This window comes from Octopus sinensis, linkage group LG8 (assembly GCF_006345805.1).
Source record: "Octopus sinensis linkage group LG8, ASM634580v1, whole genome shotgun sequence".
NCBI classification, from domain to species: domain Eukaryota; kingdom Metazoa; phylum Mollusca; class Cephalopoda; order Octopoda; family Octopodidae; genus Octopus; species Octopus sinensis.
The window spans coordinates 51,798,571-51,824,326 of NC_043004.1; the positions used below are offsets into that span (position 1 = coordinate 51,798,571).

General features: G+C 39.5%; 1 protein-coding gene across 4 annotated transcripts in view; it reads right to left on the bottom strand.

Moving 5' to 3' along the window:
* Positions 1–25,756, bottom strand: part of LOC115214894 (tetraspanin-18) — a 466,931-nt gene that overhangs the window by 11,902 nt on the left and 429,273 nt on the right. For 3 of the 4 annotated variants that reach the window (XM_036505407.1, XM_036505409.1, XM_029783925.2), the window contains exons 4-5: positions 14,602–14,688; positions 739–858 (exon numbers count right to left, since the gene is read on the bottom strand). In XM_036505407.1, the coding sequence (XP_036361300.1) occupies positions 739–858; positions 14,602–14,688 (207 nt within the window). The remainder of the gene's footprint in view (positions 1–738; positions 859–14,601; positions 14,689–25,756) is intronic. The other variant, XM_036505408.1, reaches the window with a different exon arrangement.

The following is a 25,756-nucleotide window of genomic DNA, read 5'->3' on the forward strand; positions in this document are numbered from 1 at the left end:
GCTGACCATAACCTTGCAAATGGATTTGATATGTGGAAACTGAAATAAGCCCGACATATATATGTATGTATTTATGAGTGTGTGCATCTGCCCCCCTGCCATCACTTGACAACCAATGCTGATGTGTTTATGTCTCCGTAACTTAGCAGTTCGGCAAAGGTGACTGATAGAATAAGTACTAGGCTTACAAAGAATAAGTTCTGGGGTCAATGTCTAAGCAGTCAAATGACTGAAATGAGTAAACAAAATGAAAAAAATATGTGTGTGGTGCCTGCATTTATGTGACAGTTTCCATGTACCAAATCCACTGACAAGTCTTTGGTTGGCCTAAGGCTACAGTGTTGAACACTTGCCCAAAGTGCATGCAGTGGGACTGAAACCAAAAATATGTGGTTGGGAAGTGAACTGCTTAACCACACAGCCGTGCCTGTGCCTGGATGCATTTTACTGTGACTGCAGCACCAGACAGACATTGCCATATGCTCAACAAGACTCAGAGTCTTCTCAAAGCCACATCTTTCTTTGCTTGCAAATCACTCCATTGGGTATTTGGTGCATTTTTTATTTTATGAATCCAGCACTAATGGGGATCACCTTAATCTATGTTAAAAAAATGGATGGAATGGTCATGTGTGGAATACCTTTTGATCATAGATTTCACTCAGTCAGGGCTGACTTGATACTAGACACCATCATCACAACAGCAGCACACCTGTAAAACACCACATCGCAACTTACCTGCCTCTGTAATGAATCCCAGGCATCAGTAACCAGTTTATTATTAGAGTTTGTCCGTGTGTCCAGACCATACTGTTGTTCTATAGTGTTGGTCATGTGTTTCACTATGTCTTTGGTTACCTGTAGACAAACAAATAGATATTAGAATACAAAAATCAACACAATCATCATCATCATCATCACCATCACACGTCCATTTTCCATTCTGGCATGGGCTGGACGGTTTGACAGGAGCTGACCAGCTGTAGAGCTGCCTGGTCTCCATGTCTGTTTTGGCATGGCTTCTACAGCAGAAAAAGAAAGAAGAGGGTAGTTTCCGGACAAAAAGTTTTACATGATCATGATGATGATGACTATGATTATGATAACATTACCATATTCTCTAGCATTTTTCAGACCAGAATTTACAGCCCCTGCCCCCAAGGAGACAACTTTTGGAGAAACAAAAATTCCATGTGAAATGCAGAATGGAAAGATAGTGATGATTCTTGAATGTTTACATTATGTACTAAGTTGACTTGCATGCCAAGAAATATAGTTAATTTCTTTTTTCAGCACAACTACCAGAAAAGTGCTACGGCACAGTGGCTGACGATATCTGTTCTACACAATCACCAACTGACACTAGACTCCACAATACACATCTTCACACAACGAATCAAAATCGCACAACTAAGCAAGAACTGATGTAGCACACACCAACGCAATGCTTCAGTCCCCCCCAAAACATTGCTGCACTAAAGAACTATAGAAAACATAATAGCTTCAAATTTTGACACAAAAAAAAACATATGACCCTTGTGCTCAAACGATACCTACTTTATCAACTCTGAAAAGATGAAAAGCAAAGTTGACTTTGGTGGTATTACAAACTCAGAACTTAAAGAACCAAAAGAAATGTCACGAAGCGTTTTGTGTAACTTGCTAATGATTTAGCCTGCTTGCTCTTAACGATGATGATTATTAAGTTTCATTCGTCACAAGGGTGTCCGATGGAGGAGGGAGTATTAGGAAAACAGGTTACAAGTTAAAGGAGGGGTCTACATAACATCAGATGAACAAAACAAAATGGGTGGTGAGAAGTGAGATGAAAAAGTATAAAAAAATAGATGGAAGATGAAGACCTCCTAAAAGGGCCTCCAGCAGGGGTCGAACAAGGAACCCCACAGATCCAGGGTCATCCTGATCACCAAGGGCACAAACATTCATATGGAACATTAGACTGATGATGAAGAGGGAACAGCTCACATACTCCTAATTGTTTATAAATTCAGACATAAGGCTAGCAGTTTTGAAGAGGATGGAGAATTAATTGCTGCCATTAACCGCCCCCCCCCCCCTCGGCTATCAGTACTTGTCTGCTAGTTCGACCTCAGCAGGAACTGAACCAAGAATGGAAAGGATTGGAAAGAATGCCACTAAGCCTTTTGTCCAATGTGGTAACAATTCTGCTAGCTCACACCTAACAATAGTTTCAAATTTTGGCACAAGGCCAGCAATTTCAGGGGACAGCATAAGTTGATTACAATGACCCCCACTCAAAAATATGAAAAGCAAAGTTGACCTCAGCAGAAATTGAACTCAGAATGTAAAGACAAGACAAAATACTGATAAGCATTTTGTCTGGTGTGCTAATGGTTGTGCCAGCTTGTGGTACAAGGTCAGAACTTTGAAGGACGGGTTAAGCTGATTACATCAACTTAGTACCCAACGGGTAGTTATTTTACTGACCCCCAAAAGGATGAAAGGCAAAGTTGAGCTTGATGGTATTTGAACACACAGGACATAAAGCCAGAAGAAATGTTGCTCAGTATCTTGTCTGATATGTTAATGATTCTTGACAGCTCACTGTCTTAATGATAATAATAAGCCTTTCTACTATAGACACAAGGCCTGATACTTGGGGGGAAGGGACAAGTTGATTACATTGACCCCAGTGGTTCACTGGTACTTAATTTATTGATCAAAGGCAAAGTCGACCGTGGCAAAATCTTAACTCAGAATGTAGCAACAGGCAAAACACTGCCGAACATTTCATCCAGCATGCTAACGATTCTGCCACCTTGCTGCCTTAATAATAGTAATAATAATAATTATTATTTCTATTACAGGCACAAGGCCTGAAATTTTTGGGGAGGAGGTAAGTCGATTACATCAACCCCAGTATTTCACTGGTACTTAATTTATCAATCCCAAAAGGATGAAAAGCAAAAGTGACCTTGGGAGAATTTGAACTGAGAATGTAAAGATGTACAAAATACTACTAAGCATTTTGCTTGGTGTGCCAATGATTTTGCCAGCTCACCACTTCAATAATGATAATGCCCTGATGCAGTACCAGGCAGTGGCTCTCATGGCTCCTGATCTTAACTGATTGGAAGTGTTATCATGTACATTGTTTTGTCTTGGTATAAAAGATGGGCTACAGCAAATATTCTGCTCAATACCACAGATTTGCTTATCAGTTGTTTGACCATAACCAGTTGAGCATGTCCCTTAGTGGCTGACGATATGTGCATCTCTGAACACAAGCAGAAGTAGTGGAGAAGCATCATAGCCGTGTGTTGAGAGTAATTCTTAGAGGTTTGGATAATTCACCTTTGGAAACATGGGTGGTTCGTTCAACATCCTTAAACAATCCTCATTCAGGGACCTTTTGAGCGGAATGGACTGCCCGACCCGAAGAAAATTCTAACTGGGCACCACCTGCAAGGTCATGTGCTGTTTATCTTGATATGAGATCACCATGTCACGCACACATATGGCTGTGATGCATGTGCCTGGTGTACCCTTATCAGACGGGTAGTCATGATGGGTATACTGGGCTCCGTATATTTTACCCCAGTGTCACTTTGATGTCTCTCACTCAATAATAATAATAATAGTAGTAGTAGTAGTAGCGGCAGCATCTAACAAAGGCACAAAAGACACAAATATCTTGGTGGAGAACAGCATTCCAGTACTCGACGGGTACTTTATTTTATTGATCATGAAAGGCAAAGTTACTCTCAACATATTTCAACTCAGAACCTGTTATCATAATTTTTCTATTGCTGGTTTCTGTCATCACCAAAATGATGAGCTAGCTGAATCATTAGGACACTGGTCAAAATGCTTTGTGGAATTTTGTCCGTCTTTATGTTCTCAGTTTGGATTCCATTGTGGTGGTCTTTGCCTTTCATTCTCTTAGGGTTGATAAAATAGATACCAGCTGAACACTGAGGGCCGATGTAATCAACTAGACCCCTCTTCCAAAACTGCTGAACTTGTGCCAATAATAGAAAGAATTATCATTAACACTCTAATGATTGTCAATCCCAGCAATAGTAATCACATTCTTCATTTAAAACAAGTGACCAATTAACATTTAGACTAAAATACAGATATGTGTGTGTGTGTGTGTGTGTGTGACAAGGTTGACAGATATGTCTATCATCTTTCACATGAGGTGTATAAAAAAAACATAAAAAGGGAAAAAATGTCAGCTGTCACAACAATGTCTGTGGCAACAGTTAGGAATAAGAAACTTGTGTGTGAAACATTGCTAAAAAACACATGGAACTGTCAAATATGTCCTCACACAAACAACCCAGCGATAAGGAACTGATGTGAGACATTACACTTCTTCACCCCCTAGGGAGCTAGTTGCCCTTATCTTAATATTCTTTGCACTAAAACTGTCAAATATTTCAAACAGGAAAGAAAGAAAATAAGGAAGAATTTATTATTCCTTTCATTCATTTTTGTATTGACCGGCCAATTACAATAAAAAAATTTCTATTTCTTTAACTTTTTCAGCTGAATCGCTTATGTTTATGTCTGTATTTGTGTATGTAAGTATATGTATGTGTATGTGCATACATATACGCAAATATATTACATTGACTCCCAGTGCTCAAGTGGACTTTATTTCATTAAGGACGAAAGGCAAAGTCGACCTCGGGAGAATTTGAATTTAGAATTTAAAAACGGATGAAATGCTACTACGCATTTGCCTTGTATGGTAACAATTCTGCCAGCTAGCCACCTTGATAATAATAATAATAATTCTTTAATTGCTTTGAATTAGGTACTAAGCCAAAAGTTTGTTGGGGAAGTATTCAGTTGATACCTTCAACCTCAGTACTCGACTGGCCTTTTATTGACCCTGGAGATTAAATGCAATGGTGATTGTGTTGGGAGTCGAAACCAGAACATAAGCTAGTAGAAACACCACAGCATATTTTGTCTGACGCTCAGATGATTCCACTAATAAAAAAACTATAATGATAGTAATAATAAGTGCTTGAAATTTTGGCACAAGGTCAGCAATTTTAGGAGTAGGCGTAAGTCAATTACTTCGACCCCAGTGTTCGACCCTAAAATGATAAAAAGCAAAGTGGACCTTAGTGGTATTTGAACTCTGAATATAAAGACGGATGAAATGTTGGTAAGTATTTTGCCTAACATGCCAACGATTCTGCCACCTTGCTGCCTTAATAATAATAATAATGACTTCTTTATTAACCACTAACAATAATAAAGGCAACAACAACATTTTACTTGCTAATAACAACAAGGACTGCAGCGCTGGTTTCCAAAATGCAAGAAAAGAAAATGAAAGATGATGCACGCATACATGAAGATAAGAGTTATCTCCCATGGAACAAAAAACAAGAACTTTAATTCACGAGTAATGTTAGAGAATGGAAGAGATTACTTGAGAAATTCACATGAAGAGACATATAAAAATAGAGGAGTGTATACAGGCAGTGAGATTGATATATAGACAGTTATATAGAGACAAATATAGACACTTGCAAGTATAGAAACACTGATAATCTAGAAAGACATAGATGTAGCGAGATGTTGCATAGATAGAGACAGTTGTATAGATATAAAGAGACAAATATAACATCAACATAGCTATGCATTGATAGTCTCTCCCTTTGTCCACAGACAAAGCAGGTATAGTCTAAGGCGGCGAGCTGGCAGAAACGTTAGCACGCTGGGCGAAATGCTTAGCGGTATAACGTTCTGAGTTTGAATTCCGCCGCGGTCGACTTCGCCTTTCATCCTTTCGGGGTCGATAAATTAAGTACCAGTTACGCACTGAGGGTCGATGTAATCGACTTAATACCTATGTCTGTCCTTGTTTGTCCCCTCTGTGTTTAGCCCTTGGTGGGTAATAAAGAAATAGGTATAGTCACACGCACACACACAACGACATGGTTGAAGTTGACTTTGACTGGTTAAGATCACTTCTTAAACTTATTTCATTCTAAGAAATACTCTGTTTGGTTTCTTTATCACTGACAACATCTCATATGGCCCTTAAGGCTTGCAAGGGATATGCAAGTGATTCCACATTGACTGCAAGTTAGTTTCCCAGCCAACAGCAGCAGCCTAACTATCTAGATCAGTGTTTTTCAACCAGGGTTTCGCGGAACCTTAGGGTTCCGCAAGATGTTACAAAAACTGCTAAAATCAGCAGTAATTTTTAATTCTCCTGTGCAGATATGTGTGCACAAGACAATTAAATTGTTGCACAGGGAATGTTTCCTCAGGGTTCCGCTCCAGCAAAAAGTTTGAAAAGCACTGCTCTAGATAATTGGGATTTATAACACTGAGTGAATCCACCGGATGACTTACACACTTTGTTAAGTAAGGTGCACAGATACTCATATATCTACCTGTCTATACTCTGTTGTGTCTGGGGAGAGTCATTTTCTTTTTGTGCCTTATTATTTAACACACTCACCGGTAAAATTGCAACATGCAACGAAAATTTAGGAGAATAAAAATAAGAAATAAGTGAAAATTTTACCGGTGAGTGTGTTAAATAATAAGGCACAAAAAGAAAATGACTCTCCCCAGACACAACAGAATATGCTTCAACACACGAACTCATATAAAGAATCTTGCAAACCAAATCCCAAAACGAAATACCTGTCTATATCTATCTATATAATCTCCAACCAAATATGTTAAGTGCTGCTTTCTTTTGTTCACACACATGCTAAGTATATATAAATTGTTACATTTCTGGGTGGTTATTTTATTTTATTTTTTGCCAAATAAACACATGCACTATATATTCGTTTAACTGATGTCCACTATCTGGAAGTCTTTTGTCACACATCTGTGACCTCTTCAGCAACACTTTCCATCCTCGTGTGTCCTCCTGCTCTGCTCAGTCCATTCTCTATACAGGAGCATACACAATGATGGAATGTGTCACTGAAGATGTTACAGATACGTGATGAAAGATTTCTGGACAATGGACATCGGTTAAAATAAGAACAGTAATAAATGAGTGAAGAATGAATATATAATGTGTTTTTTTTTGTTTGTTTGGAAAAAAAAAAAAAAAGAACCAACCAGAAATATATAACAATATCTGTTTCAAAACACAGTTTCACCTCAGGAATCTTGCAACACAAACTCATAAATGTGTGTATATATATATGTGGAGAGAGAGAAGAGATAGGGTGAAGTTAGCTGGAGAAAGACAATTAGATAGATATAGACAGAAAGACTGAAATATAGACCAACTGGTATGTAATGCAGTACAGATCATATTATTGAAGAAAACATTTACTCTTGTTCCCCAATTATTTATGTAAGTCAAAACGCCGCCGCCGTGGTGATCTCATTCTCGCTCACAACATCATAAGCGGAAAGTGTAACCTCTCGAAAGAGCTGTTCTTCACTCCTGCTCCAGAGCGTCGGCTACGGGGTCATTCCGAAAAGCTCTACCTGCGACGATTTCATCTCAATCGAAGGAGAGGAGCTTTCTCCATCCATGTTGCGGATCCGTGGAACAAGCTGCCAGACGAGATGGAGAAGATGCCGACAACCGCTTTGTTCAAAGTCTCCCTTGACCACAAGTGACCTGAACTCTTTACATGAACACCACCCTGCTTTTGAGCCAAAAAATTAACTAACTAACTAAATAACCCCAGAGACAACTGACACAACTCAGACACCTGAACAATCCCAATTACCATCTTGTTGGGTTTCAGGTTTTCTCTCGCTCTCTCTCTCCACTACTTTTTCAAACATTTTATAGACAGATGTGTAAGTATGTGAGTGTGTGTGCATGCGCATACCCAAAATAAATCATCGAATGGTAGTAAGTAGCTTTATATAAAATTAATTTACACTCCATGTGGCCTGTTATATGTTAAGTCTCATGCTCTAATTACGATATCTACATCATCATCAATTATTATTGACATTGACAAATAAATACATGTGTGCTTGTGTGTGTATATGTATGTGTGTGTGTATATATATATATATATATATATATATAATTAAAGTAGGTAGTGGTTTAGTAATGTATTACCAAAAAGGAAAACTATAATTGTCATTAAATATGAGTGAGGGCATTAGAACACCTACACTGCTAGAAATAAGGGCTGAAGTGCTCTGATGCTGCAGCCAACGCACATAATTGTATACACACATACTGACAGCGACTGTAAATGGCAGTCGATATATATATATATATATTATATATATACTCTTTACTCTTTTACTTGTTTCAGTCATTTGAATGCGGCCATGCTAGAGCACTGCCTTTAATCGAGCAACTCGACCTCGGGACTTATTCTTTTGTAAGCCCAGTACTTATTCTATCGGTCTCTTTTGCCGAACCGCTAAGTAACGGGGACGTAAACACACCAGCATCGGTTGTCAAGCAATGCTAGGGGGACAAACACAGACACAAACATACACGCACACACACATATATATATATACATATATACGACGGGCTTCTTTCAGTTTCCGTCTACCAAATCCACTCAAAAGGCATTGGTCGGCCCGGGGCTATAGCAGAAGACACTTGCCCAAGGTGCCACGCAGTGGGACTGAACCCGGAACCATGTGGTTGGTTAGCAAGCTACTTACCACACAGCCACTCCTGCGCCTATACACACACACCTTTTATTTTTATTTTTTACTTGTTTTGACTGAGGCTATAATCTGTCTTATATTTGTTTTGACTGTGGTCATGCTAGAATACAACCTTGAAATGTTTAGCACAATGAATTGACCATATGCTACATTGTGCCAGGATTGAACTTGAAAGCATCTGGTTGAGAAGTGAACTTATTAACCATACAGGCAAGCAGCTGCCTACACACACACATCTTAGTACAGTGAGTAACATTATAGTACAGTTCTGGCTATATTGATGTCTCAATTGAGTCCCAGACAACAAACAGCGCTGTCCATATTAAACCAGCCTGTTGTCTCTTGGGATCGTGAGTCAAATATTGTTTTAGACCAATCCTTTGGGTTTCACATACCATGCGGGCCCTTATAAAAGTTTAAAACCCTCAAATTATTTTTGAACAAGACTACAAATATTCCGATGTAGTTACTTATATATTTATATAAAAGTATAAAAAAGCTTGCTTCCCAACCACATGGTTCCATGTTTAGTCCCACTGCATGGGCAAGTGTTTCCTGCTATAGTCATGAGCCATTCAAAGCCTTGTGAGAGGATTTGGTAGACAGAAACTGAAAGAAGCCCATCATGTATATATATATATAGATATATATATATACACATATATATGTATATATACAACTATACACACACACATGTATATATATATATATATATATATACATACATACATACACACATATGTATATATCTATGTGTGCCCGACAACCAGTTTTGGTGTGTTCACATCTCTGTAACTTAGTGATTCGGCAAAAGAGACTGAGACAAACATTTCAGAGTTTGGGTGTCAATCTCAGGACATGTACTGAGAGTGATAAAAATCAAACATCCAGACATCCCTTGTTTTGGGAGGGGTTGTTGTCTGGAGTTAGTGTGGTTGCACTGTTGAATATGGTTATAGTTGTATTGGTTGCAGCTGTTGATTTTACTATTGTACCCAGTAAATGTCTGGGTGACTTCTGGGTTTCGATGAAAATCTGAACTAAAACTGCCACTGTAAGGGATGTTTCTACTGTGAATTTGGTGGTGGTTTGATGTCATGATCTTACTAGTACATCAAGGTCCGGGAAGTAGAGTGAAGGGACAGTCACACATAATCAATCTTTTGTGTTGAGAACAGCAACGGATTTAAGGATTCTGGTTTACATGTATAAAAGTTATTAAGTGTAACTTAACATTTAGTGGTGGTGGTGTTGTATGATGTATGATTTTGCATTGGCTGGTATTGCTTGTATGAACTGTCCCAGGTGAAGTTATAGTTACTGTATATGCATAGTCTCTCGTATTGAGAATACATGCATATTTCAGGGTTTTGTGTGTCCATAATTTCATTTTATCTACAGTTGGTAGATTTATCATGGATCTTCAGAATGAAGTGGACAGTAGAAGAAAGGAGTAATTCTTCATTAATTGGAATATAGTTGTAACGGTAGTAGCAGTAGAATAGGATGACAATGGTGAGAATGGATTTCTTGTGTTATTCTGAGAAGAATTTGAGTGGCCTGGCTGCGGAGAAAAGCTAAGAACTGTGTTGTTTAAGAGCTCATCATAGTATTGAAGAGCGGCTTCTAAAGCTGATCTTGTTGCGGTAAGGGTTGTAGCAGTAGAACATGATGGCAATGATGATGGGCCATTTATGGCATTCAGAGGAAATGAAGTGGATAGCTACACTGTGAAGGGCTCTTGATTGTGGAGTGTAACAGTTCATCAATTGTGCTAATATTGAGGAGTGGCTGTGGTTGCTGTTGTTATACTGTTTGTTTATACATATACATACATACACACACACATATATATTATCATATATAAATATATGTACATTATATATAAATAAACAAAATATATAATATATGTATCAAATATATATATATATATATACAGTAATCCCTCAACTATCCAACCCCCCATTACAATAGGTGAAAATCTGTTAAGTAGAAACGGTATTGCATTTTTTTAATTTTTATAATTCGTATATGGAGTGGCTGTGTGGTAAGTAGCTTGCTTACCAACCACATGGTTCCGGGTTCAGTCCCACTGCGTGGCATCTTGGGCAAGTGTCTTCTGCTATAGCCCCGGGCCGACCAATGCCTTGTGAGTGGATTTGGTGGACGGAAACTGAAAGAAGCCTGTCGTATATATGTATATATATATGTATGTGTGTGTGTGTCTGTGTCTGTCCCCCTAGCATTGCTTGACAACCGATGGTGGTGTGTTTACGTCCCCGTCACTTAGCGGTTCGGCAAAAGAGACCGATAGAATAAGTACTGGGCTTACAAAGAATAAGTCCCGGGGTCGATTTGCTCGACTAAAGGCGGTGCTCCAGCATGGCCGCAGTCAAATGACTGAAACAAGTAAAAGAGTAAAAGAGTAAATATTTATTCTATTATAAATGGAAAACAAAACCACAGAGGAATCGATGTAAGCTTAATAACCCACGATATGGCAAGGGATTATTGTGTATATATATATAAAAATATATAGTAATATTTCTTTCTATGGAGTTTTGAGGGTTTTCATTTTATTTAATTTAGTTCTTTGTTCTTATTTTGTGATCAATTTTTAAACACTCTTTTCTAAGCCTGGGAAAGGTAAGAAGAGGGTGCAAGTGCACCCCACTCTTCCCAGGCCCTTGCCTCATTGGCATCAATGGTGGAAAAGCATGACATAAAACAATCACACTGCTTGCCAATCATCAACCCACCACCATCACCACCATCAATATTATAGACATTTCAGAGCCACAGGAGAAAAGTGACTGACACCCTTAGCAAAACACATCACGCTCTCACACGTACTTTATGAAGACAGTCCTCCTCTGTCCAATTGTCTCCCTTCTTGCATGCTAATTCTCATTCACTCACATGTAGAGATCCACTGTTCCTAAAAGATACATGTGGCCTAGTGGTTGAAGTGTTGAAATTATGATTATGAGATTGCGGTTTCAATTCCTGGAGTGGGCAATGTATTTGTATTCTTGAGCAAAACACTCCATTTCATGTTGCTTCCGGTCCACTCAACTGGCCAAACGGTTCCTGGAGGAACCAGCATCTCCTACAATGGGTGAATATAGACACAACTGGTTTTCTTCAGTTTCCATCAACTAAATCCACTCGCAAAGCTTTCGCTGCTCTAGGGTAATTGTAGAAGACAACTGTCCAAAGTGCCATGCCATGGTTCTGAACCCAAAACCATTAGGACACACATTTCTTAACCACACAACCATGCTTGTTTCCTTGATCAGAAACAATAATAATAATAATCATTTAACGTTTGTTTTCCATGTTGGCATGGGTTGGCTGGTTTGACAGAAGCTAACCAGCTGAAGGGCTGTCCAGACTCCATGTCTGTTTTGACATGGTTTCTATGGCAGGATGCTCTTCCTAATGCCAACCACTTTACAGAGTGCACTGCATGTTTTTACCCAGCACCAGTCTGGGTACTTTTTACATGCCACCAGCAATTATGAGCCCACAAGATTAGGGATGCTCAGCTGGACAGGGTTGCAAGGGACAGGCCTGGACAGAAAGGCAACCATGCTTTTACTAAGCTCGACATGAGCCTGCAAGTTCAGGGGACACTCAGCTGGAGAGGGTTGCAGGGGGAAGAGCCTGTATGCAAGGGCAAACAGGCTTTTACATAGCTCAATGCATCTTTTGAAGCACAGCAAACTGTCATGGGTCTCGGTCCCCTGCCATTCCCTCTGTGAGTCCCTAACGTCAGTAGTTCCTTTCTTACCACTTCATCACATGTCTTCCTGGGTCTAATCCCTTCTACACGTTCCAGCTACAACCAGAGATTGGCACCTCTTGATGCAACTGTTTTCATTCATATGCATGACATGGCCATACCAGTGCAAAAATGCAAAAAAGTAGTAAAACAAGACAAAACCAAAGATAATTGCAAGAGTGGAATATTCTTAGAAACTGTGACATAACTTGAAAGAGTATGGAGAGCTAGTAGTAACATAAAACTGAGTTAAGAGCAGAAAACTATGAGAGCCAATAACCTAAGATATATTGGGTGTCAAAACATTTCTCCTATAGTGACTAGCCTGAGAGACCATATGGCAGATATCTATGGAAGCCCATATATCAAAACTATGTAAACCAATTTTGCAGAAAATTATAAAAGCTAATATGGAAGTAATATATGAAGTCTCATGAAAGACTTGTTTTATTTCTGTTCCTGAGTGCCATACTAATACATTATTTGTTTGTACTCCACCTGCCTTCGTCTTTTGTTTATTTTCGTAAACCTTCCCGTTATAGTAGACAATATCTGTGACAGAAAACTATGGAAGCAAATGTAGCAAGAAATATATCAAAGCTAATGTAGCTGATATTTTATGGTAGGCAATATAGAAGAAAACTATGGAAGCTAATTTGACAGAAAATTATGCAAATTAACTTGGAAAAGATCTATGGTAGCCAATATAGCTAAGAACTCAAAAGACCTTATGGTAGAAAATTATGGAAGCCATTATGACAGGAAACTATGAAAGACAATATTGTAAATAACTAGCTTGAGAAATAGCAGCCAACATAGCTAAAAGACTATGTAAGCCAATATAGCAGAAAACTATGAAAGACAATACAGTGGAAAACTATGGAAGTCAATCATCATCATCATTATTGTCTTAACATCTCTTTCTATACTTGCATGAGTAAGATAGAATTTTGTCAAGGCAGATTTCCTATGACGGATGCCCTTCCTGTTGCCAATCCTCATCTGTTTCAAAGAAAGGTAACATTTCCCCAGAACCAGATACATTTTCATGGAGGATTGGGAATAAAGGACACTGCCAGCATAATGGTGAACACCAGGCAAGGAGAAAGTAACACACACACACCAAGTCCACTTACAAGCCTTAGGTCAACCTAGGGCTATGGTGGAAGACACTTGCCCAAGGTATCGCTATGCAGTGGGACTGAACCCAGAACCATGTGGTTGGGAAGAAAACCTCTTACCACACCTGCGCTTTAATAGTAAGAAAATTTATGAAAGCATGGCAGCAAAATTATGTAAGACAAAAATATTGGAAAATTATAAAAGCTGGCATGGAAATATCTACGGACATAGTATTCATGGTGGCCCTACAATGTAAGAGTGGAGGCGCAATGGCCCAGTGGTTAGGGCAGCGGACTCGCGGTCGTAGGATCGCGGTTTCGATTGCCAGACCGAGCGTTGTGAGTGTTTATTGAGCGAAAACACCTAAAGCTCCACAAGGCTCTGGCAGGGATGGTGGTGATCCCTGCTGTACTCTTTCACAACAACTTTCTCTCACTCTTACTTCCTGTTTCTGTTGTACCTGTATTTCAAAGGGCCGGCCTTGTCACTCTCTGTGTCACGCTGAATATCCCCGAGAACTACGTTAAGGGTACACGCGTCTGTGGAGTGCTCAGCCACTTACATGTTAATTTCACGAGCAGGCTGTTCCGTTGATCGGATCAACCGGAACCCTCGTCGTCGTAACCGACGGAGTGCTTCCATCCACAATGTAAGAAGGTTAATATAAAAATATTGGGAAGTAAATTAAGGGCAACGCACATATACACCACATCTGGACATGTTTCTGAATATAGATTATGAAAGCAAACCAGCCCTATCCAAACACCAGTCTGGCCAGGTCAAACTGACAGTGGCAGGTGTGATCAGGAAAGGGGAATAGTGGGATAGAAAGAAAGGTGAGAACATTATTGACTTATCTTGATCCTTCTTGGTCTTCTCTGTTATCCATTAAAAGTGGACACGATGCAGCATACAGAAAGAAAGGGTTTTATAGAGAGAGAGAGAGAGAGAGAGAGAGAATGGGGGAGTTTGAAGGTGGCGACCAGCAGCAACAGCAGCAGACAATGCATGTCGGAGATGCAGTATTTAAGAAAATCAGTAGTTTCCATACTTACAATTTCACCTACCTGTCTTCTGAAGTAAAATGCCATCCCACAGGAAACAGTGAGAAACAGCAGCATAAAAGACAGTGTTCCACTATACTGAAATGAAAAAAAGATAATAATAATAATAATCTCTTTATTGACCACAAAGGATTTACACTAAGAGAAGCATTAAAGTCCAATACAGGGCAAAACAAAGAATGTGTGTATGTGAGTGTGTGTTGTAAGGGTTTTGCATGTAAACAGGTTTAACAAATGTTCACCATCAAGGAAGCACTGCAGGTGTCGTAACCTAAGCACATGTCTGCGCATCATCAACCACGGCATGCTCAGGCTACCATGCAATGGGTGCTGATAGTGGATAGACTACCTGACCATTGGAATGCATCCCTCCCACAAAGAGTGGAAGAGTATATGCTCCAATGTAATCAGATGGTGGCCAGGACAAGGCATGATGATCAAGCAGTAGTAGATGATGGACACGATGTACACATTAGCCATCTCTGCCCGACCTTTCAGGGATAGCTTCCGCTCGGGTAAGAGTACTCATCCCGCTCATTACCTCATCCTGGTTTTTGCCCATCTGGAGGTCCAGACCAAACCAGACCCCCAAGCAATTTAAATGGCCCATCCATCCAGCACCCAATGATGCAGCTGATGCCTTGTGCATAATAATCCTTTCTTCTGCACAAGGCCTGCAATGTTGGGAGAGGGGACTAGTCAATTACATTGACCCTCCAGGGTTTCACTGGTACTTAATTTATTGACCCTGAAAGGATGAAAGGCGAAGTCGACCGTGGCAGAATTTGAACTCAGAATGTAAAAATGAACAAAATGCCACTAAGCATTTTGCCTGGGACACTAACAATTCTGACAGCTTGCTACCTTAATAATAATAATCCCTTCTACAACATGTAACTCCGAATAGAGAGATGCTCCAGGGTTGCTGTTGCTCATGGAAAAACCCTATAAAAACCACAAGTGCCCTGACTTCTGGGGCAGGTGTCTTTCCTTAGTTATCTTCACCTCTGATTACAGGTGTATGCACAGGGTAGGCCCATCCATTTGCACCGTTCTTGCCACTCTCATCCACCTTTCAGCAAACTGGCTAAAAGGCAACACTTCCTTTTTCCACCCTTATTTTCCTCTTCAAGTGAAACCTGAAGAAGTTGATGAGGCCACAGAGTAAAGTGTTTGTCTTCAGCCCCTTCCGTCTCATCCACCAAGCATATAAAAACTGCTTTCCCTTTCCGGGTTAAAAGACAGCAGTAGGGTAATCTCCACAATAGATTCAGCTGATAACTAGATCTGTCCCACCAAATTTTGGTGCAAGGCTAGCAGGTAAGTTTATTACATGAGCTTCCCAGCGCTCAACTGGAACTTATTTTCGGACCCTAAAAGGATGAAAGGCAAAGTTGGCAGAATTTAGATTCTGAATGTAAAGATGGATAAAATGCCTAGCAACATTTTGTTAGGGGTACAAATGATTCTGTCAGCTTGCTATCCAGAGGAATAATTTAGTTAGTTAGTTAGTTAATTTTTTGGCTCAAAAAGCAAAAAGCAAGGCCATGTAAGGGGACATGGAGTTATGTACAGGGTGGTGTTCATGTAAAGAGTTCAGGCCACTTGAGGTCAAGGGAGACATTGAACCAAGCGGTCGTCGGCATCTTCACCATCTCGTCTGGCAGCTTATTCCACGGATCCGCAACCCGGACGGAGAAAGCCCCTCTCCTTCGATTAAGATGAAATCGTCGCAGATAGAGCTTTTTGGAATGACCCCGCAGCCGACGTTCGGGAGCAGGAGTGAATAATAATAATAATAATAATAATAATAATAATAATAATAATAATGATAATAATAATAATAATAATAATAATCCAATCCTCTACAGGCACATGGCCTGAAAATTGGGGGAGGGGACTAATTGAATACATTGACTCCAGTACTCAATTGGTACTTAATTTATCAACCCCGAAAGGATGAAAGGCAAAGTCAACCTCGGCAGAATTTGAATTCAGAACATAGAGATGTGTGAAATGTTGCTAAGCATTTTGCCTGGCAATAATAATGGTAGTTACAAATTTAGACACAAAGCCACTAATTTTATGGGTAAGAGAGGTAGTCAATGTCATCAACCCTGGTACTTGCCTGACACTCGCAAATCTAAGGGAGAAAACTAATCCATCCCTCTGCCATTTATTCACATTTTGTAACGTTTGCTATTAAAATTGGCACATGTTGCTGAATTTCCACAATTTACTTTCAGAGTTGACTTTTCTGTTTTTTAATAGAAACTTTGGGTAAGTTGTTTCTGAAGAGAGTAACTCAGTTGACCCTGTATATTTCATCATGAAAAAATGCTGCAAAATGGTCAGGGGAAAACCCCACTTTTTTGCATGTGTGTTCAGGATTTTTCTATGTCCATACCTGTTTACTATTTGCATTTAATTCATTATTAACATCTCTTTTCATCATCTATTTTAGAGTATGATTTCTTTTAGATATCATTATGTCCATTAATTAACAATCACACATGCACAACATTTAAGCAAAAACGACTATTTACATAAAACAAAAGACATCTTTTCTGTAGAAATACAAATTTTCACAATGATCTGACCACAAGTACATAATCTTATAAGCATTTGAACAAACAAGTCCATTTTTAGGTATTTTCTGCCCCATAATTACAAGACTGATCATTTGACTTGGAAAATGTTCAACAAGATGTTAAGAACTAACCCTTCATACCATAATATAGTTCCATAGCTTATGAATTTATAAAATGAAAGATATTGTATTTTTCTTCAGTACAACATTCCTACACATTGCTGCACTAACATTTCACCCCAGGTATGAAAGAATTACCTCTGGCATAGAGCTGAGTTTATTTAGCTCAATGTGTGTTTGTGTGTGTATGCCACCTTTGTTGTTGGTATATTTGTTCTTACTATATAAGCGGTGGTGCACTAGATTTTTAATAGTCACAAAATTTGGTTCATTGTTGAAAATAATAGGTGTATGTGACTCACTGATCGAGCACTCTGTATATCTTAAGCCTCTACTGCATTGAATAAAAAAGTTTTGCAGTATTTTGTTAACTTATTTACTTTAATTGCCAAGTTAAAACAAAAGCAACCTAGCATTTGGAAGCAGAGGCCATCTTTGTGACACCATCTGAAGCCACCTTTCTGCCAGTTCTTTGACCCCACGCTGATACTAGTTCTTGTCCTTCAAGGTGAAGAACTCCTCTTGGTTGATGAAGCATTGCAAGCACAGGAAATGACTCATGGATCAGAACAGATAATATTCTGAAGGAGTTAGGTCCAGACAATATACGCTGGGTATGGCATCAACTCAATTCTCTCAAGTTCCTGGAGTTCATTCAGGATCATTCATACAGTATGAGGTCTTGCGTTGTCTTGCTGTGGAAGAGCTTTGTTTCTGTTAACCAATGCCTGGTATTTTTGCCACACAATGGCATACATCAATCCCAGTTGTTCAGAGTACAGGTGGCATTGATGGTTTGACCGTCTTGAAGCAACTTATACAGAATTATCTATCCCCTCACAATTCCGCCAAATGCAGAGCATTACCTATCTTCGAAACGCCCATGTTTGGCGACAGGTTCTGAAAGCAGGCCCTTTACTCCTAACTTTTTTCTCCAGAGCAAAACCAACATTAACCCTTTCGTTACCAACCCGGCTGAAACCGGCTCTGGTTCTGGGTACAAATGTCTTGTTTTCATAAGTTCTGAATTAAAATCTTCCACCAAACCTTAGTCACAATTAATGTTCCTAACACTAGCTTCATGATATCTAAGTTATTTCACTAAATTCTTTGTTATATTTAAAGTAATTGAAAGAAACACAGAGCATCTCAACAGAAATATCGTAACAAAAGGGTTAACAAAGCAGCCTCTATATGGTCATGTGATCTATTAAAAATAACAAAATCTCCCTCAAATCACCCCCCCCCACATACACACACAGTTTTAATGAAATGAAAGACAGATGCATTAGGTAATGCAGTCCCTCGAAACACCAAAGATTTTGTTGACTCATAGTTGTCCAGCCAGACCCTCACCTGCTTCCAAGCAGATATTTCCCTATAACCAGACATGGTTTTATGGAAGATTAGAAATGAAGGGCTCAACTTGCATAAAGCTGACATTCGATTACAACTATTACACAATGTAAAATGCAATGAGACACACACACACACACAGGGTTTCCAGCCAAACCGTCCAACCCATACCAACATGGAAAACAGATGTTAAATGATGATGATGATGCTGATCACACACACAATGGATGGGCTTCTTTCAGTTTCCATTTACCAAATCTACTCACAGGTGTCTTCTATTATAGCCCAGAGCTTATAGTTAAAAAAGACATTTGCTCAAAGTGTCATGCAATGGGATTGAACCTGGAACCATGTAGTTGAGAAGCCAAACTGCTTACCACACACACACACACAGCGCCTACATCATGTACATAGCATACAAAAACAGTTTCCTCACATCACTTCTCTGGCCTAATTTTCCCATGATTTAATTTAGATTAAAATATCCAACAAAAATGGGAAAAGAATTATAACAAGATGTGGTGAGGTATGTGGTGTTGGTGTGGTAGTATGAATGTAGAATTGGTCATAGTTGTGGTAGTAGTGTTTATGGAGGGAAAGTGTTCTAGTGATTAAAATACTGATTGAGCAGACTCTGTTGCTTAAAGACAATCTGACCTCGACCACCCTGTTTTCCTTTGTATATTTAGGGCACCATTGGCTAATGTGTCCTTTTTCAGACAGAGCATGTGATTTGAGGAAATCTGATTGCTATTTTTAGCAGGTTAATTGACCACATAGAGTGTTTCTTCATTGGTAACACTGGTAGTAGTTGGAATGGCAGTGATAGTGGAGGTGGTGATGCAAATATGATGATGGTAATGATGATAGTGGTGGTGGTGGTAGTTGTGATAGTGGTTGGTGGTAAGAATATAATGGTGGTAGTGGTGGTGATGGTAGTGAAATTATTAGATGCGCCTGAGAGGTAACAAAAAAAAAAAAAGAGGCAAGTAACTAGGAAAGTAGCCATCATCACAGCCACCCCCTACCAGCAAACAGTCTAGCCTAGCTACCCCAAGAGACTAGTCTGCCACCCAACTTCCCTTGCACTCTACCATCATCATCAACATAGCTCACCTCACCAGAATTCAAGGTTACCCAAGCCACGCGATAGAGAGAGAGAGAGAGAGAGAGAGAGAGAGAGAAGGGAGAGAGAGAGAGAGGGGGGAGAGGAGAAAGAAATGGACGGGAACAGAAAGTGGAGGATGCTGGGCTGTGGCAGTGGTAATTAAATCCAAAAGCTAATTAGGTTGAAACAAGTAGAGTAGAGTGATATATGCTAGCTACTGCTAGACTGATGCCTACTCTGTCACCCCACCCACCAGCGCTAGGAATTTATGTCTAGATGTATATTTGCAGGCACATGTGTATGAATGTGTGCATGTGAGTGTGTACATACATACGTATATTATATAAAGGTATATATGTGTTAGTGTGTGCGTGTATGTATATATATATATATATACACACAAACACACATTCAAAGGTGTATACATAGCTAAAGTTTGTTGACGTACATTTATATATTAATGCCCTCCTTTCTCTCTCTCTCTCTCTATCTCTTCACACACATACACACACAAGCACATATATACACAAATGTGGGTAAACACACACACACACACTCAAAATGTGTGTATATATAACTAGTAAAGTTTGTTTACATACATTTGTATATTAATGCCTCTCTATTCACACACACACACACATATATACAAATAATGTGTGTTTGCGCATGAACACTCTAAACTAGGTAGATTTATTTACTGTAGTTAATATAAAAAAAAAAAAAACAAGGTACCTGAATGAACAGGAGGGCCCTCTATGTGGTCAATCAACTCGTTAAAAAAACAGTCAAATCTCTCAAATCACCTTCACAGTCATTAAAAAAAAGTAAGAGAAAAAGGAGACTGGATAATTATTTCTTTACTGCCCACAAGGGGCTACACACAGAGGGGACAAACAAGGACAGACAAACGGATTAAGTCGATTATATCGACCCCAGTGCATAACTGGTACTTATTTAATCGACCCCCGAAAGGATGAAAGGCAAAGTCGACCTCGGTGGAATTTGAACTCAGAACCTAACGGCAGACGAAATACTGCTAAGCATTTCGTCCGGCGTGCTAACGTTTCTGCCAGCTCGCTGCCTTGGAGACTGGATAATGCAGCTTCTTAGACAGAATATCTCAATAAAAGACAGGATGGTCATGCCTGGTCCAAACCAAGCTGACAACTACAGCAATGGCCAAGAGGAATAAGTGTAATAGATAAAAAGAAACAACAAAAAAATGGTGATGGTGATGATAATGATGATGATGATGATGATAGTGGTAGTGAAGATGATGATGGTGGAGGTAGTGGTGATGATAGCAGTATTGATGATGTGGTGGTGATGATGATGCTGATAGTGGCAACAGCAATGATAATGTTGGTGATGCTGACCATAATGATAGCAGTGATGTGTGTGCATGTGTGTGTGTGTGTGTGTTAGAATGAGAATTGGCACTATTGCCAAGAGCATCTATTTGTGTGTCTTTTGTGTTATTGTTAGCTCATGTACTGAACTGGAGGTGACGGAGGAGATGGCGGAGGGTGGTGGCAGTGCCTGATGGTGATGGGGGCCTGATGTGGGGATGGCATGCACTACGACGGTGAGGTGGCACTAGTGGTGATGTAGGGGTAGCAATACCTTGAGTGGTGGTGGTCCATAGTGGAGTGGTAGCATGTAGTATGATGGCAGTTCATATGAGTGGTAGTGGTAGTCTGTAGTGAGATGGCAGTAGTCTATAGTGTAGTGGTAGTGGTGAAGGTACATGGCTTAGTGGTTAGGGTATTCGGGTCATGATCATATGGTCATGAGTTCAATCCCTGGTGACGCAGTGTGTCCTTGAGCAAGACACTTTATTTCAAGATGTACCAATCCACCCAGCTGGCAAAAAATAAGCAGTACCTGTAATTCAATGGGCCAGCCTTGTTACACTCCATGTCATGCTGATTCTTGCTAAGAACTATGCTAAGGGCATGCATGTCTGTGGAGCGCTCAACCACTTGCATGTTAATTTCACAAGCAAGTTGTTACATGGATTGGATCAACTGGAACCCTCGTCATTGGAACTGACAGACTGCCAGAGTGTGTGTGTGTGTTGTGAAAGCATGTGGCTTAGTAGTTAGGGTATTCAGATCAAGATTCTAAGGTTCTGTGTTCGATACCAGATAGCATATTGAGTCCTTGAGCAAGACACTTTATTTCATGTTGCTCCAATTCACTCAGTACTTGGATTTCAAAGGGCCAGCTTTATCCAATTCTGCATCACGCTGAATCTCCCTGAGAATTTTATTAAGGGTATGTGTGTTTAAAGGCGGCTAGCTGGCAGAAACGTTAGCATGACGTAGGAGTGGCTGTGTGGTAAGTAGCTTGCTTACGAACCATATGGTTCCGGGTTCAGTCCCACTGCGTGGCACCTTGGGCAAGTGTCTTCTACTATAGCCTCGGGCCGACCAAAGCCTTGAGTGGATTTGGTAGACGGAAACTGAAAGAAGCCCGTTATATATATATGTATATATATATATATAATATATATATATATATATATATATATATATATATATATATATATATGAATGTGTGTGTATATGTTTGTGTGTCTGTGTTTGTCCCCCTAACATCGCTTGACAACTGATGCTGGTGTGTTTACGTCCCTGTAACTTAGCGCTTCGGCAAAAGAGACCGATAGAATAAGTACTAGGCTTACAAAGAATAAGTCCTGGGGTCGATTTGCTCGACTAAGGTGGTGCTCCAGCATGGCCACAGTCAAATGACTGAAACAAATAAAAGAGTAAAAGAGTATGACGGGCGAAATGCTCAGCGGTATTTCGTCTGTCGTTACGTTCTGAGTTCAAATTCCGCCGAGGTCGACTTTGCCTTTCATCCTTTTGGGGTTGATTTAAATAAGTACCAGTTACGCACTGGGGTCGATATAATCGACTTAATCCGTTTGACTGTCCTTGTTTGTCCCCTCTGTGTTTAGCCCCTTGTGGGCAGTAAAGAAATAGGTATGTGTGTCTATGGATTGCTCAGCCACTTGCACATTAATTTTATGAACAAGTTATTTCATTGATCGGATTGACTGGAACTCGTAACCGATGGAGTATCAATGTGTTTGTTGTGAAGGTACAAGTCAATGGGAACCCTCATCATTGCCACCAATGGAGCAGCAGGCAGTGGTTATGGTGCCATGTAGTGTGCCAGTGCTTCAGAGTGGTGATGGTCATATATACAATGATAGTTGTGATAACAATGCTGATGTTGTTTAACCACAGGTAAATCCTGGTCGTGCAAACCTATGATCAGAAATGTTCCAACCCTAACCACCCTGTATTTTTAAGGCTGCCATGGAATATATTACCTGAAGTTTCTTTACTTTCATTTTTTTTTTAAGATAATAGAGTATGTTTTGATATGGCTGCTATTTCTAGCATCTTAAACAACCATATCAGAAGCTCTCTCTCACTGGCTCGAGGGCTCCTGGTTGGTGAGAGCAGCTGGTGTGCTGACTGCAGTTAGGGTGTCAGTGGTGGTGATAGCAGGTAACATGGTAGTGGTGTTTGCAGTAGTAGTTGTAGTAGTAACAGTGTAGTGTATATAGAAGCCGGTGGTGATAGTGCTTGTGAGTGTGGTGCATACATCAGGGGGAAGAAAGTGACAGTGCAGACCTCTCCCACCACCATCATCACCACCACACATACAGTTGGTAAGTGGTGAGATGGCAGCGTTGATGAAGTGGTGACGAACAGACTATTCAGGGTTACTAAGCACAGAAAGAACTACAGCTGAGAATAGAATACCCCCCACAGCACGCACACACACACACACAAACATGCCAAAACCTAATCTGATGATGATGATGATGATGATGATAATAATTAGCTTGCAGCCTCAGGTGTGCCAACATCACTAAACAAACCACCCACCTCCACTCAATCCCCACCAGACTGCGTCTCTGGCTCATATAACAACTAGAAGGCTTATAGTTAGCAAGGTTAATACATTTTTATCATGAGGGGCCCCCATGAGGGCCTCATTAAAGCCATTATGCTCACTTCTCTGACACTAACAACACTGTGTAACATGGATTTTGTTCCTGGGTAGCAACTGCTATTTCCTATTAACTTACCTTTGGAAAGTGTGCTTTTGTTACATTTATTCACATTCCAAAGAATCCCTCTCAACACATGGCTATGATGTTCTCCCACTACTTCTGCTCATGAATGTACATACCACTAAGGGACATGCTCAAGTGGTTACGGTCAAGTAGCTAATAAGCAAGTCTATGATATTAACCCCTTTGTTACCAACCTGGCTGAAACTGGCTCTGGCTATGTGGTAAAATGTCTTGTTTTCAAAAATTTTGAATTAAAATCTTCCACCAAACCTTAGTCACAATTTATGTTCCTAACACTAGCTGATTTATAACTAAGTTATTTTACTAAATTCTTTGTTATATTTATAGTAACTGAAAGAAAGAAAATCTCAAAATAAATACAGTAACAAAAGGGTTAAACAGAATATTTGCTCCCCAAAAATATTTTTGCTTCAGTAATTCAGTGCTAAATCTGTCTGAAATATAATGGAAAATAGGTCAGTTTCCAAACACTGATGTCCAGGTGACAAAAGCAAAGTTTGAAAGGAATAGTAATTTCCTTTGGTTTCTAGGTAGAAACAAATAGGAAATACCACTTACTGACCAAAGCCAAAACAAATATGAATTAGGAATTGTTCTTGCAATCTCAAGGATAAGAAGCTAGTCTACTATCATGCCTAACACTCCTCCAAAAGCTGGGAGAATCCTCCTTATTGTTTTAATATCCATTTTTCCACCATGCTGGCATGAGTTAGATACAGTTTATTGAAGTAGATTTTCTACGGTTGGTTGTCCTGCCTATCTCTAATCCTCACCGTTTCCTAAAGCAAGTAATATTTCTCCATGGCCAGACATGTTTCGGTAGAATATATATTTCTTTACTGCCCACAAAGGGCTAAACATAGAGGGGGACAAACAAGGACAGACAAAGGGATTAAGTCGATTACATCGACTCCAGTGCGAAACTGGTACTTAATTTATCGACCCCGAAAGGATGAAAGGCAAAGTTGACCTCGGCGGAATTTGAACTCAGAATGTAACGGCAGACGAAATACCGCTAAGCATTTCAACCCAGTGGTGCTAACGTTTCTGTCAGTTCGCCGCCTTATGTGTTTCTATGTATGTTTCGGTAGAATATATCAAATGAAAACATTGCTTGTCTGACAGCGACATTCATTTACAACTATCATGCAAAGTCAACATGAAGAAACACACACATTCACCATCATCATTTAATATCTGTTGTTCCATGCTGGCATGGATTGGCTGGTTTGATAGGATCTGGGGTCTTGAGATCAGCCTTCACTACTTTGTCCTGTTTCACTGGGTCTCCCTCTTCCACAAGCTACCTTAAGTGATTGGCACTTCTGTATGCAGCTGTCCCTCCATCCATGACCAAACCAGCAATCCTCTTTCATGTACACATCGGATTACTCTTATGACTATTTTTTCTCTCAATGTGTGTGTATGTGGGTGCATATATACATAGACACAGAAACATACATATATATGTACATTATATATATATATATATATATATATATAATATATATATATATATATACACGTGTGTGTGCTTCGAAAGAAAATTATAAAAATATATGTATATACACTCAAATATATATATATACATTTACATACATATATTCACATAAATATCTATGTATATATATATACATATACTAGCATTATGACCCGTCATTGCTGAATCATAGTGCTAGTGCATGTATATATGTGTACATATTACATGTACATCTATATATATATATATATATATATATACATCTACACATAAAATACAAAATACAAAGTTATGTCTTGATATCGCTAGTGATAACAATACTCAAAATATATAACAGACTGGAATTGTAGGCCCATCTCTTGCAATTTCGATCAA